At 34.8% G+C, this 15,272-nt stretch overlaps 1 protein-coding gene across 2 annotated transcripts in view; it reads right to left on the bottom strand.

Moving 5' to 3' along the window:
* Positions 1–2,309: 2,309 nt before the first annotated feature.
* EMB (embigin) overlaps positions 2,310–15,272 on the bottom strand; it is a 39,890-nt gene continuing 26,927 nt past the window's right edge. For both annotated transcript variants that reach the window (XM_045565839.1, XM_045565840.1), the window contains exons 5-9: positions 9,786–9,913; positions 7,330–7,606; positions 6,459–6,492; positions 3,841–3,895; positions 2,310–3,302 (exon numbers count right to left, since the gene is read on the bottom strand). In XM_045565839.1, coding sequence (XP_045421795.1) covers positions 3,285–3,302; positions 3,841–3,895; positions 6,459–6,492; positions 7,330–7,606; positions 9,786–9,913 — 512 coding nt within the window. In that variant the 3' untranslated portion in view covers positions 2,310–3,284. The remainder of the gene's footprint in view (positions 3,303–3,840; positions 3,896–6,458; positions 6,493–7,329; positions 7,607–9,785; positions 9,914–15,272) is intronic.

The raw sequence follows: 15,272 nt of genomic DNA on the forward strand, positions 1-15,272 counted from the left end.
GAAAATCTGATGGGAACTTTTATTCTATTATTATGTGTGTTTCAAAGTAATAGAAGCACACATTGAAATTATACAAAGCCTATTTTCCTCTGTTAAAATATTTTTCAATTCTGATTTTTCACAAGATAGTTTTTCTCAAAATAAGTCCACATTTATGAAATTTAATTTTTATTTGTACATTCATCCTTTCAACACACATTTCAAGACATCGCTAATGTACCCTTCTCTGCAGTAGGTACAGAGCATAGAAATAAAATGCAAAATCCAGAAGAGAGATCAACAAATGTATAATTTATAATACAGGGTAATAAACACAAAGAAATGTGGAGTTATTTGAGCACATAAGATGGTATATGACCCACTGAATATGAGGGCTCCTCCAAGAAATAACATCAGATTAAAGTCTTTAAAGCTAACCTTGAGTTAGTCAAGCAGGGAGAAGCATATGCAGACATTCTGAGTCAAGTCTCGATGTGCCAAGGCTAGTTCAAGACACTGGAGAGAGATGAGCAATTTAGAGAACTGCAATATTAAGAAATGGCAAAGGTGAGCCTGCAGATATGTGACGTGTCACATTAAGTTGCATAGTGAGATTTGTGTTTTAGAAAGAGGACTTGCAATGCCACACAAAAGATGGATTGATAGAAGAGGAGATCGAGGTAGGAAACTCAAGGCATTAGATGCTGCAGCTGGTGAGGGTAGGGAGGAGGAGGTAATGGAGTGCATTCATGAACTATTAACAAGGTCAAAGGAACAGGAATCCATAACCAGTAAGTATTAGTTAACAAAGGAGAAGGAAATATCACAATGAATTCTAGATTTGGGCCTGAGTAACTAGATGCTGGGGGAAAAGAAAAAGATTGCAAAGGAAGAAGATTTACACTTTAGGATAAACTGAATATGAAAGTATCTGGGAATTTTATAACATCATTAAATCTACTTCATGCTGAAAAACTCTGTTAGCTGGAAAGATTAAGAGAATTTCCCAAGGTGCCTGATATATAAACTTGGAGTAATTTTCCTACTTCAGCTTTTCTGCTTCTTAGTATTTGTAGTCAATTTATAATTGGTCATTATTCATTAATCCATTTATCATCTCCATGAGGTTAGTTAATGGAAACAGTCCATTTTAAATCTAACAGTGGTAATTTTCCAGAAATCCCCCAGAGAGTCTCTGAAAAGTCAAAAATCAACATTAATTTTTGAGTACTTTTTCTGCTTAAAGTTGCTGAAGTAAACTGTCTTTGCTAGAAAACAATATATAGCAACAAAGGCCACTTAAAAATTCAATTTACTACATGAATATTTCAGATTATTTTACCTTTGGGCAGCAATTTTTCCTACTTGAAAACTATTTTAGCCAAAATAGTTAGTGGTGGCAAATAATAAGGATGCATACTAGAATAAGCTGCATTTTTTTTTGGGGGGGGGGGGTGGGGGCAGAATTTTCTATATGCCCAGTTACAAATATACAACTTTGAATTAAACTTAGTCAAATAGCAGATCTGACTAATGTTTCATAGAATTCAACTTGTGTAGATTAATTAAGCTAACTGATTGGTTATTGCCACTATATAGCTAACACCCAAAGATAATGTTATCAAAGTTATAATGAATTCAGCAAAAATAAATGCACAGCTCTGAGACAGAATAAAATGAACTCTGGCATTACTTAAGGGATGTATTCTAGTTCAACAAACTCATATGTGTAGTTAACCAGCTTTACAACAAAATACTGCATTTTGTTACAGCAACAAAATAATGAGCAGCTTCCAAATCACTACCTTATGTGTATTACTCATACCAGTAATATTGGTAAACATTAGTTAAGATGTAATGTAATTTTCACTACCAAAATGTTATTAGAATTTTCTTAGCCAATATATGGTATAAATTTCTGTAATTTAGTAATTTAGTAAAATTCTGTAATTTAGTAAGAGAATTAAGTAATTCTCTTAAAATCATTGAATTCCTCTTCCCCACACTTTAATCCCCTAGTCACCAAGAATTGTGGGTTCCTCGTCACCATCTCAAGCTCTTCCCTCTTTGCTTCTGACTGTTTCAACTGCTGCCCCACAAGCAGGGGGGCACTGGGCCCACCAGCACCAACGACACCCAGCAGGTTTCACATCATGGTCTTTGACCTCATCCAGTACACTGTGGCATGAATTTAATTTCATTCAAAGCCACCGATAATTTTCCATGTCTATTCAGATTTCATTTGATTAGAGTGAATTTATAAGCTATTTCAGTTATATATGCAATAGAAATTAATTATCTCATTTTTGAAGATAAGTCTAAGGCAGTCAGAACAACATAAAGTTCTTTAATACTTCTGGATTTCAGTCAAAGCAATTATTATTGTAAAGCATTAAAAAATACATTTTTAGATAGTTAAACAGCCATGGATACCGGGAAATCAGGTATCAAATCAAAGATAGCGGAAAACCATGAACCACGAAAGCAACAATGTAGCAGTGATGCATTATGACTGTGGGCCTACGCCCTAAAGCATCAATATCAGAGTCCCTTGAGAAGTCCAAAACCCACCGCTAAAAAAAAAAACTGCTCTGCTTTAAGACTAAGAGGCACTTTAGCCTGGTGTGGGAAAGCAGTGGTTATGAGTGGAATAAACACTGGAAATTTTGCTTTTGTAGTGACAGAGCTTTGAGGCAAGCCTATGGTTTTATTTTCTTGCCTTATGCAAATATCAATATTTCTGAATAAACTGTTTTGCTGTGGAGACTTTACAGTAACCATCATAAGCAAAGGTAGAAAGTATTCATTCCCTAGTGAACTTATTTTTTTTTTCAGTATCACAGAAGAATAAACTTTACATGATTACGAATATTTCTATACATAGTAAGTATGACTGGAAAAAAACAAATTTTAAGACAGATGGCAAAAGCTTTCTCTTTAATGAATTCTTTGGTTATAAATGGTCTTGAGTGACTTTTGTTCCATGAACTATTAAGTGATTTTGCTGGTATCTGTTCCATGTGTTCTCTGAAGACCAGAATAAAATTAATTATCCTGGGTTATAGCTCATAGAATGTATTTACTACAATTTACCCTGCTTTAATATCAAACAATGACAGAATAAAAATATATCTTTAGATCTGAAATAGCATATATTATTTATGAAGCTACTGCTGAGCATGTTACACAAAGTTTTCATCCTTTTAAAAATAAAAACTCAGATGCTCTTAAAAGGAAGGATAAACAAAGTTGAAATACAAATTCTTCGTACATCTTCCCATGATCTTTGACATGATGCTTTGCATTCACTGGCCCGCAGGTTCCTGAGTTAAATAAAGCATAATGAAACATAATTAGATTTGTGGATATTCTATAATTATTATTTGAGCAAAGCAAAAAGTACTGGGAAGTAAGGGATCTAACCTACTGCCAAAACTAAGATCTCCTACTCTATTGTTGATGAACCAAGAAACTTTCTAATCAGTAAAGAAAATTAGTTAATGTGGATTAGTTTATAGTACCAAATAAAATAACAGAAAAATCCAGAAAATTTGAGAGGAAAACAAAATAAAGCTACATGAAAAATTATAAAAGAAACTAGCCCATGGTGATAAAAGAAAAAATACATAGTGCAATAGACTTACTTTTAGATTGGTTGCTACATGTTCTCTGGTAGAAAAGGATACTATTTACCTTTGTATAACTACACTGTATATTCTCTCCTATAAGAGTGTAAACAAGTATATTAAAGCACATAGTAAATGACTAGGTCTTTTATGAAACTAAAAAAAGAACTAGATTAACAACCTGTGCATACTGAACTTTACCTTTTATTTAGAATATCATTCAGAAATAACTTACAGTTTTTCTGAGCCTCGGGGCATTATTTTCTATACCATTGCTATCATCTGATTTCCTGTATAGAAAACAAAAAGGAAAACCACTAGATGTTTATGTTGCATAAAATTAAGTCAGTATTTATATCGCGGCTATTGGGTTAAAATGTAATATGTCAATACGGACAGAATTCATTCTTCCTAAAAATGTTTTACTCATAATATTCATTTTATTTTTATGCCACCGCTTGGAGAAGAGCTATTGCCACAGATATGATCATGACAAAGACTTGTTTATTTTAAGCACAGTGAGAATTACTTCTACCCAAGGATGAGTGGTGGCTTGAGCATTATGACCATAACTTACATGTTGTTTTGAAACATGCAAGGTAATAGCCACTTAGGAGCTTAGCCAATATGTGTGATTCGGGTGCAATAAATTGATATGTTTATTATATTGAATTAGAGGTTAAACATGGTTCCTTATCCAACCCATGTTCATTAGAGCAAGGTTACAAATGTAGACCTCAGATTCTTAATAATGACTAAAGCTAGTAATGACTATACATAATGAATGCCCTTCAAGATCTTATGGGCAGACTTAGGCTCATTAAGCCATTACCACAAGATAATAAATTCAGCCACCCTATCAACCATGTCAAAATTGGGTTAGGAGGGTGTGGGTGCTGGTAGGTGGGATTATGTGTTTTAAATAATTGAGTAGATCAGATGATGAATGAGCTCTTCATTGAACTACCTTGAAATGATCAGCTTTTTTGACATTATATGAGTAGTACTATTTTTTTAACTTATTTTCAACAAGAAACTTATATGAATCACGGTATCTAAATACCATGTACATAAACATTACATATAATATACTTTATATTTAATATGCTAAAATATTTTCTGCCAAAAAAAATTGGTCTCCTAACTAAAAATTCTAAACGGAGCATTCATAAAGGGTTAACCTGAATGAGTTCAAGTATGCCTGGTATTTGCATTAAATCTAAAGATATTGAAACAACCTAAAGATGGAAAAAAAAATGAAACACTTTCAGTAATCTCTGTGGCTCAATAAAGGATGGGGAAAATGATGTACATTATCCTAATTTTCAAAGAAAAGACAGAAAGTTCATTTTTCTACCATAGATTGAATCAGTTTGACATGGTTCCTAAGACAAAAAAAAAATATTAAAGAATAGGGCTCATAAATGAAAATTAAATTATTCAGAAGTGATAGCACAGTCCACACAGTTCTGACATCACCCTTTCAGAGTGTGTCTACAACAAAACAGGACGCCACCTCCAACTGTGACCTCAGAGGAATGGCTAGGGAAACTGGGGAGGTTGAACTGAGAGAATAGAAGAATTCCGCAAGGTTCTAACTGTCTTCAAATATGTGAATGGCTGTCATGTTGTTTATATGATTCTGAGAGTAATATAGGGACCACTACATGAGAATCAGAAAGATTAAAAGTTCAAATCAACATAAGTAAGATGGCCACTGTTCTCCAGGAAGAGAATGGACTGCCTTGGGAGACGTCTAATTCCCTTCCAACCCTAAAAGTCTATGATTCTAAGACTCGGTTATGGGACTCCTGATGTAATTACTTTGTGCCTTTAATTTGGAAGCTTATGTCTTGTTGGTTTGTTTTGCCTGTTATATGTGAACCCAGTAAACATGACTATTTGAATAATGTCCACAAATATGTGAATGACAACTGTCTGCCCCACTCCTGCCACCCATGGCTATAGTACTCACACCTCAGATCTCACATTGGCTGATAAACTCCAAGCGTGTTAGTAACAGTTGCTCAGGCCTTCATTTCTTCAGTTTCTTTCAGCAACTTTGATCTGGTCTCATTTGTCGGTCTCCAGCCCTTAGCTATGTTGCTCAGACTCTAATCTCAGTCTTAAGCACTTCCATCACTGGTCTCTAAACTAACTTGTGTGGTTTGGAAGAACTAGGAACTCCCACCTTCACCAAAACAAATGGTATCTCTTGTGGTTTTATTCCCAGCCCTCCTCAAGCTCAACTCTAAACAAAGGGGTCTGTAAGAGAACTTGTGGCACAATTTGTGTTCTCTCAAAAATAATGACTATTAGAATTCTAGGCCAGTGATTTTCAACACGATGGAGAATCAGTACCACTGGTAGATGTTTCCAAGAAATACAGATGCCCTGGCCCCAACCCCAGAGGTTCTGATCTAGGAGATGCAGCAAAGTTTGAGCACTGTATTGTTAAAGAGCTCTTAAGTTGAGAATCATTTCTTTAAACAAATAATACTTCCTTATGGTTACTGCACACCTTCTGTGCATCAAAGCCTATACTAAGCATTTACATACACTCAATATTCATTCACTCCAACAGCCTTATATGGTAAATACTATTATTAAATCTATTTCATACAGGAGAAAACAAAGGCACACAGCCGTGCAGGTAATAACCGATGGAAATGGATTCTAAGGTGGGCAGGCAGATGCAGGATACCACTCTTCACCACATGGACGTGTACAAAAAATAACAGACACATAATATACTCTTGTGATTCTCTTTCCTAACGGTAAACATTTCATTCAACTTCATATTTATTTGTATTGTGCTCAAGTGAAAATTAATCTGTAAAAAATAATACTTACAGCTGTTCAATTTGTTCAAGTTCTTTCTCATTGTCTGTGTAACAAAAGAAGAATATGACTATTAAGTTTGGTTTTATTTTTTTTGGAATATATATGTTCAATTAAACCTCCCTTGTAAGTAAGAAGGCACTGTGCTGTTCTTCCTGTTTAGAATGAAGGTGAGATGTGCTACCTTAGATGAGTGCACCTCCTCCTGCCTTCTTCTTTATCTGCACAGACCTTACCTGCATTTGTGATCAAGCATAGTTCAGTGTCCTTGTATTTTCAAAAGTATAATTGATTAGTTGGTTTGTCATTATTTAAGTTATTCAAAATTTAGTACAAAATCGAGAAAAAAAAATACAGGATGAAAAATCAATTTTCTCAAGGGACCATTGCTGTCTCAACCCGTAACCCCTCAAGCACAGGCTACAAAAATAGGAAACTAATAGGACAATGTTTCTTTTATAAGAACTCCAGAATGTTTGATAAAATATTTTTAAAAATGAATTATCTAAATGAAAGAACAATTGCCTTTGAGACCTTTGATATTAAGCTATCACAGATTTTTCTAATAGTCCAGTGCTAAAACACATATCACCTAACAGGTGCTTAAGTACCAGTAAGCACAAAAAGAAAAGGGGAAAAATGGTATTTTCTAATACCAAAATTTTTTGTAAGGAATTGAAACAGGAAGACCATTAATATAGGCTCCTAGCTCATTGTCACCATTGTTATTAACATAAATACTGCTCCAAATAAGAACAATTGGATTTTTCTCAAAAACCATAAGTCATTGAAATGGACTGAGTCACAATATTAACACTTATCATAATTAAGTAACATTTATCACACTTAAGTAATAATATTATCTAAAAAAAAAAAATCCTACCTGAGTCTGGCTGTTTCCTTTGGGTGTACTTTTCACAAAGCAGAATAATGGTCACTAGAAGAACCACCTCGGCGACTATTGCAAGAAATGGTTTGAGGGGCACCAAAAAGCTCAGCACAACAAGTTCAATGTGCTCTTCACTCTCCCCCAATTGGAATAATGCGCGGCACCAGTAAGATCCCCCATCTTCCTCCAAAAGCTCTGTTATCTTGAGACTTGTTTCATTAGCATATGTTCCATTCCTCACATACTTATTCTTTTGAATGCCAACAGGAACCTAATATAAGGAAACATTAAAATCCATTTCTATCATCGTGCATAAAAGATACATGTTCTATATGATCTAGTTTTGAGCAAAAGCTATAAGACAGTGCCAAGAAAATTGCTTCCTAGAAAATTACATATACAACTTGTGGGAAATCATATATAACAGAGCTTAAGTCTTACCAGGGTTTGCTCTCCCAGGTAGTAAAGAAAAAAAGTATACTTTGCTGTAAGGATTTAGCACCGAATGTTTAAAACTACCAACAAGTGAATAGGTCATCGTGGGTAAATATTACATGAGAATCACACCCAGAAAAATTCCAGCCATCTGGTTTTCACATTCTAATCCCTGACTAGCTCTTCAGTCAAAGTACTTCCTCCTCCACACGCACAGGCACAGACTGAAACAGCTACCAGCCCTGACGCTACTATTTCTGATCATTCCTATAAAGGAAGATCACTCACTCTGACCATGGAGTTCCCCAGGCTGGAACTGAACATGAAATTTTCAGGCCTTTGGAACGAATGTAGAAGGAACGGCAGGACCCCCTATGGGCCTGGGATCCGAGGTAGACTGCACCCCTCCTGTCCTTTCATATATGAATTTTTCTCTCTCAGGCAAGTGGGCATCTGTGATTTGCTGGATTTTCCCCAGGCTTCCAAGTGCCATTCTAAGCTATTCAGAGACTGTTTTATTTAATCTATTTAAATTAAATTTTAATCCCAGGCCATCTGATGCCTTCCCTGCTTTATCACTCAACTGTACTGTGCAATAAATGCTGATCTGCATACAAATATTCTCAGGGGTTATTTGAGGAAGAACCATTTGTGAGTTTATTATTTGTCAAAAATTATAGCAACCTGGCTCCGTGTGCATAGCGCTGCCTGGGATGCTTTTTGGAAATGCACCCTCTCTGAGTCAGAACTGATAAATCAAAGTGTTGCATTTTTCATAAGTACCCAGCTGATTCCGATGTACATGGTTGGTCTACATTTTGGGAAAAAAACACTTGATCTAAAGTTTTGACCTGTCCTCTGTCTCCTGAACTTTTCTTATACCCTAATATGACTTGGGCTTAGGGCCAAATTAAGAGGATAATGATTAGGACAGCAAATGGAAAGAAGCACAGGCACATGTAAAATAATATTCTCAAAGTGTAATATAATTAGATGTAGGCTACTGTTCTTCACATATTGTTGTATCACATGCATAAATAAATTAAGCTACATTTTGAATACCAGAGTTGGTATTTATTTTTAAAAATTTACATGCTTTTAAAAAATATTTATATTTTTTGATTATTTTTCCTAATCATCAGTGAGAAGCAGAAGTATTAATGGTTTAAGTATACAACCATGTGATTTGGTTAAAGCTATTTTGTTGAAAAATCAACCTATGTTACCACAGAATAAGTCACACTCATTTCTAAGTCCTTCATCTGTTGTCTTTCAATACTTTATGGTAGCACCAATTTTGTCTAAGAAGGAATTTAACATTTCATTATAAGATCTACACTGTCTCATATGTTCTTTCTAGAATTATAGCTTGCCTTTAACGAGACTTTAATTTCAATGCTCATTAGCACCGGGGCAAGAGAAAGGTGTCCCCTAAAGAACAGTGTCCTAAATTTTCCTGGCTATTTGGGAAAAAGAAAGGAAGCCAGAAATGTTTTTCTTACTATCAGCCCTTTAAATAGCCATTTCCCCTAGAAAAATAGGAATTAAAACTATTTGACTTCCATTAGGTATCTTGAGGGCCAAAAAAAGGCCAATGGCACTTGCTGATAGGACCCAGGATTTAAGTTACCAAATGTTCATTTTTTTTCTCAAATAATATTGTAATATTTCAGGAGAGAGAAGAAAAGGTGGCTGGCTTTTTGTTTTCTAGTTACCTTCATGGAATAAGAAAATAAAATATTTTTTGATGGGGTTATTTCTAAATTGGTCAACTAAAAGTGAATTTTAACTTCCTTTCAAAGAATTTTAAAATATTGTTAAATCTCTAAAACAAAGTACCAGCTAAAGAAACATTAATAGTATCTTCAGAAATATAATGTAATATGCCAAAACATCAAATGACAACTCCATTTATCGCTGTTCTTTATGAATATATACTAACAAACAAGATAACAGAAGTATAAATCATCCTAGGATTTTTTTGTTTCCTTCAAATCAAAGAAATATGCTCTTACCTGTACACTCCCATTACTACTGTACCAGGTCCAATTTAAAGGAAAACAATCGTCACAGCTACATGTCAAGACAGTAGAATCCCCCACATAAGAGATCAATGGCTTGTTTCTTCCATGAACTTTGGGGACTAAGAAAAGTTTAGGGAAATGTTACTGGAACAGTTTAAATAAAGGGGATGTATTAAATTTGAAGAAATTTTCTCCTTTAATTTTTTCATTAATACATGATTTTATGTAGTTTTAGTTATATACACAATGAAACTAATTTATAGTAGTTAGCGTGTAGTCAGTAGTAGTATTAATAGTAGTGGTTAGATAGCTCCAATATAATTGTCTCCAATGTAGAAATGGAAGAAAGATCTTCTATTATTGAGCCTAATAACAATTAAAAGTATTATAATAAATCATTGCATGTTTTAGATAGGAAAGAAGCTTCATGTTTTCCAGCCTATTTTTTCTTCTCACCTACTAACTTACCTTATAGCAATTTCTTCCTTCAAAGTTTTAGACTTAGATAGCCTTTGAGTGAGAAGACAAAATTTCCAGGGTAAGAAATCTTCAGTTGATACAGATTTATGAAAAGCCAGCAAAGAGTTAAGAAAAGGTGGGAACATGAGAAAGGAGCAAAGGAAAATTGACAAAAAGAGAAGTATCAGAAAGAAAATGAGATTAAAAAACACTTTTATGTGATTTTGTAAAAAAAAAAAAAAAAAACCTAATATTCATTATGATAAACTTCTTAGTCATGAAAGTTTGAAGCAAATGCCAATAGTAACAGAATACAAATGAGCACTGAATTTAGAGAAATGAAGTGTTAGGGATATAAATAACTTGGTAAAGAAAATTAAAACATAAGAACATAAGCAATGTAAGAAAATCCAATTAAAAGCCTACATGGTGAAATCAGTTCTTTCTGATTGATCTTGAAGCATATATTGTAAAAAGTACACTTACATTGGAGATGTAGAAAGATAAACAAAGATTACTTTTGTTGATTTTTTTTTACTAATTTTAACAGGCTTTTTTTTTATTTTAGTTTGCTAGTTGGTAAAAAATGGATGAAATTATAATGTCTAAATGTTTAATACTATATTGACAAATTTTATAGATTTATTTAATATGCACTTGTTATTCTATTTTTAGGTTTTATATTTGGGATGGTCAGGGTTAGGAATAAAAAGATCAATTTTAATTGCTAAAGTTGGGCTTCTGGATTAAATAACATTTCCCAAGTGCTTTTCTGAGTTTCTACTACCCAAAGATAAGTGAACATTTGCCGGATATATGGATTGTAAGAGAAGGAAGAGAAAAATAATTTGGTAATCACTAGAAATAAAGTCTGATTTGTACAACCACCAGACAAGGGGTAAAAACAGAGTTGGAGAACAGGGTTTCTTTAGGGCTCTGTCCTTAGTTGATTAATATTACAATGGTGAGTGAGGTAAGTTTTCCCTTTTTCCTTATTGTTTAAAACGGGCCTAAACTGTTGGATCCAATATAATTCATATATCTTTCTCCCCTTCACCTGGAGTGCTAACCAGCACAGTGATGAATGAGGCACTACTCATTCAATAAAGATATGTAAATAAAAGGAAGGTATGTCACCTATTAAGGCATAAACAGTGCAAGTAAATTACGTAAGAGATGACGGAGCAATCTGTAAGTCAGTGGTTTCCACACTTTTCATAACCAAGAAAGCATGCTTTGATGAAAATTGAACGGTCTACAATTTTACATTAACCAAAGATGTGAACTACCAATCAGAATTTGTAATCCCCCACTAGTTCATGAACACCTAGTAAGGAACTACTAGGATGCTCCTGAGGGAGGTGACAGGTGCGGTGAGTACGTGTGACTGATTTAGGCCGTACTGCTTTTGTTAATTAAACTTTCTTACAATTTGTAATGCCCATGGCCTTTCAGCACAGTGATCATTAGCCAGCTTAATAGGATGGATTATCTTCATGTGGAAGAATGATTTCTAGACCAGCTGGCCATGTGGCACAGAAGATAAATAAGACCTAGGAAAAAAGGGGAACTGGAAATTCATCTGAAAACTTCTCATAACCACGGGACTATGTGCAAGCCCCCAAGAATGAGGAAAGGGCTCTAAATTCACTCCTTTATGGACTGCCCAGTCCATCTGAAAAAAGATATTAAAAGAGGAAAAATGATGAAAACCAGGAGATGAATTCACAAGAGACAAGGTCCACGAGAAGAATGAAGAAGCAGTAGCTTTGAGATGCAGGTGATGGTACCAATCCACCCTTGAATACCATGTGGTAAACAACCTTTCAGTGGAGCTCTAAAACAAATTCTACTGTTTTAACCACATACTCAAATGCTTGGCTAAAGCTGTAAAATAAGAGTATGCTTATATAAGCATTATAATTTGAGTATAAATTAGAACAATTTAAATCAAGGTGCCTAATTACTGCTTCTTACCAATAACAAGAAGTGAAATTGGTTTAAAAAGTTAAGAAGAAAACCTTGTTCCCAGACCTATGTAGTATATGAAGTAGACAGAATACATGAAATAACTTTACATATTATTATAAAACCCAAGGATAAAAAGGAAATAGCCCATTCACAATATGGTGGTTTTATCAGAAAAGGCAGAATAAAGCAAATTATACTTTGATGCAACAACCATGAGCTAAATTTTTAAGTAAGAGGGTAATTGCAATCCCTCTTATTTATAAAAATCCTTCTTAGTAATAAAAAAATAAAAGTAAAGTCAAGAGAGTGTCTCTCACAGAGGTGTCCTGCCCTATTAGGTCAAGCTACTTTTGCTAGTTTTGTTCAATTTGCTTAGTCTACCACTACTCCTCCAGAGCTCGTCTGTAGACCCAGATAGCACTGTGACCAAGGAAAATAACCAATGTAAGAAATTGGCAGCAACTCTTGGATCCATGATACTAGGCCAACTATCTGTCCTAATATTAATTTAACAAGTATATTTTAAGTTCTTGAGAAATAAGAAACTTCTTAAATGACAAAATGTTGAAGGCTCAATTAGGTTGAACCACAAAACATTTTATTCTGTATTGTTTTTCTCATAGTAGAGCCAGTTTCTTCACTAGATACTGGAGGCTGTGGCAATAATGGATATTGGTCTGTGGAGTGAGGTCCCTGTTGACCTGTGTATAAATTCCTTCCTCTCATTCAACCTTCTCATTTTCTAGCTTTAGATAGGAAGATGTTCCTGGATTGGTCATATTCCATGATATTGACTGGAGCTTTTTTTGGAAAATTGGGAATTTGGAGGCATAAATAACTCAGCCCCATGCTCAGCACTTTTTTTTTTTTCTAGTTCAAGAGGGTGTGTCTTCTCTCTAGAGTAGTAAGTACCAAACTGAGTTTGGGTGGTGAAGGAATAGGTTGGTCTGCTTTGGTTTAAGGCAAGACCTAGCTGAGGAAAACGAAGCCAGCCATCCACGTGGTCAAGCCTTCCAAGGATTTCTACAGCAAGGTTTGCTCCAAGGCTGGCCAACAGTAAGTGTTTTGGTTTCCCATTTGTGTGCATATTTCCATATCTGAGATTTTGTTCTGAGAGGGAGTGAATGGACCAAGCGAGAATTCAATTATTCTTGGATATTCTGACAAAGCTCTACCCATCTATCAGCTCAATATACTTTCTAATCATACTTGTTTCCAAAATACCCAACAACTGGTGTGGTTTTACTAATTGGTAAAGTATGAGAACATAAAAGCATTTGAGGGATAAAATCCCACTTGGAAAGATCAACCTTGTTTTAGAAATGTCAACTAAAGACCTGCTGATCAAGCAGGGATTGGACCTTGGCTAAACTAGGGATCCTCCAAGTTTCCTTCCAAACCTCAGGTAGAGTCGAGCCACACTTCCTGAGTTCCTTGTGGGGAGGCAGAAGTCATCTTAGTGCAGCTCTGGAACTGTACAGTGACCTAAAGCCAGGCTAGGCTCACCTTAAAACAAACACTGCTTTGAAGTGCAGACTTTGTGTCAGGCACTAGTGAAGGGCATAGTTTCTGCTTTCCCAGGTTGTTTATCTCCCAGATATCCTATTTCTCAATCTCAGCATGCTTTTTTCTGGTGATTAGGTCATGCTTTAACAGGAAAATATGTGTTGAAATAGGATCAAAATATTGAAATTTACTCATAGGCTAAGTATAAAAAGTGGAAGAAAGGTAATGCTTGAGAGATGAATGCAGAAGATACGCTATTTTTCAGAAAGTCTCTATGAGATAAACACTTGGGAAGCATACTTACGGCAGCTGAAAGGGGCTTTTCAACAAAAATCTTAGGTATTCTATGAGATTTGAGTCAGAAACACATGGTTACACTATTAAATCAACACCATTACATATTAAGATCAGACTGTAAACTGCAGATAACTGACAATGACTAAGGGATAACATGGAGAAGTTGAGACCAAAATTCTTTCCATCTCTTCTGTTTTCTTGTCTGGCCCCTAAACTAATGCCCAAAGTAACATAATCCCTTCTTCTGCTCTGCTATATATGGCTGATAACCATATTGTCAAAGACTGCTAACTGGATTTCAAATATGGGATTCAGGACTGAAGTCCCAGCTGATTCTACTATGCTATTTTTACATACTTTTGACTTTTTGGAGCCTTCTAGGGGAAGACAGATAGCTAAGCCATGACAGGTTTCACAGCACTTGGTACTGTCAGATCTCACCATGACTTGCAAAAAGTTCTTGTTCTTCCGCCAATTAAACGTCTGCATACTTTCTACTAAGACAGTTTAACATTGATGAATATATGTAAATATTCTGAGTAGTTTTTGTAACTGCTCAGAATATTTGACCCACTACTGAGAAACATTCACTCATCTTTCTCGGATGAAAAGTTATGACCAACATATTAGCAGTTGCAAGCTTCCAGTGTACACTTGTGCCATGTCCCCTGTCCTGGTGTCAACAGCTAAACACACAAAGTCAGCAGGATTTTTAGCATCGTACTAATAAGTGATGTTGAGACCCTTTTACAATCTTGTAGTCATGCATCGACCAGCTCCCATAAAGACAGAAGCAGAGACTTTGCTGATGAATCGTTTTGAAGGTTCAGGCTCATGCGCTATAGTTGACTCATGTAGTCAATGGCAGGAAAAAAATTTGGGCTAAATTTAAAATAGAGAATAAAATAGGCTTTTTATCCACGTTCAATTGTAATACTGAGAAGAAAAAATAATTATTCTTCTTAGGAAAAACCATAAGCAAACCATGTGGGAAAAGAGGATAATCGGACATTTACAAGAATATTCACTATTCTATAAGCCTTACAGAACTAATTAAATAATTATAACATGAATTGTTCTGTAGATGCCTTTAAATTCCACTGAAATAAAATTATTTCTCCAAGCAATATTCAATTCAGATGAATTATAGAGAATTGTTTTATTAAGGAAGATCCAGAAGGACCCACCTTATGAATTTTATAAATATCTTTAGGATATAGTACATATTTAAAAACCACATTCATG

Source organism: Lemur catta, chromosome 12 (assembly GCF_020740605.2).
Source record: "Lemur catta isolate mLemCat1 chromosome 12, mLemCat1.pri, whole genome shotgun sequence".
Classification (NCBI taxonomy): Eukaryota; Metazoa; Chordata; class Mammalia; order Primates; family Lemuridae; genus Lemur; species Lemur catta.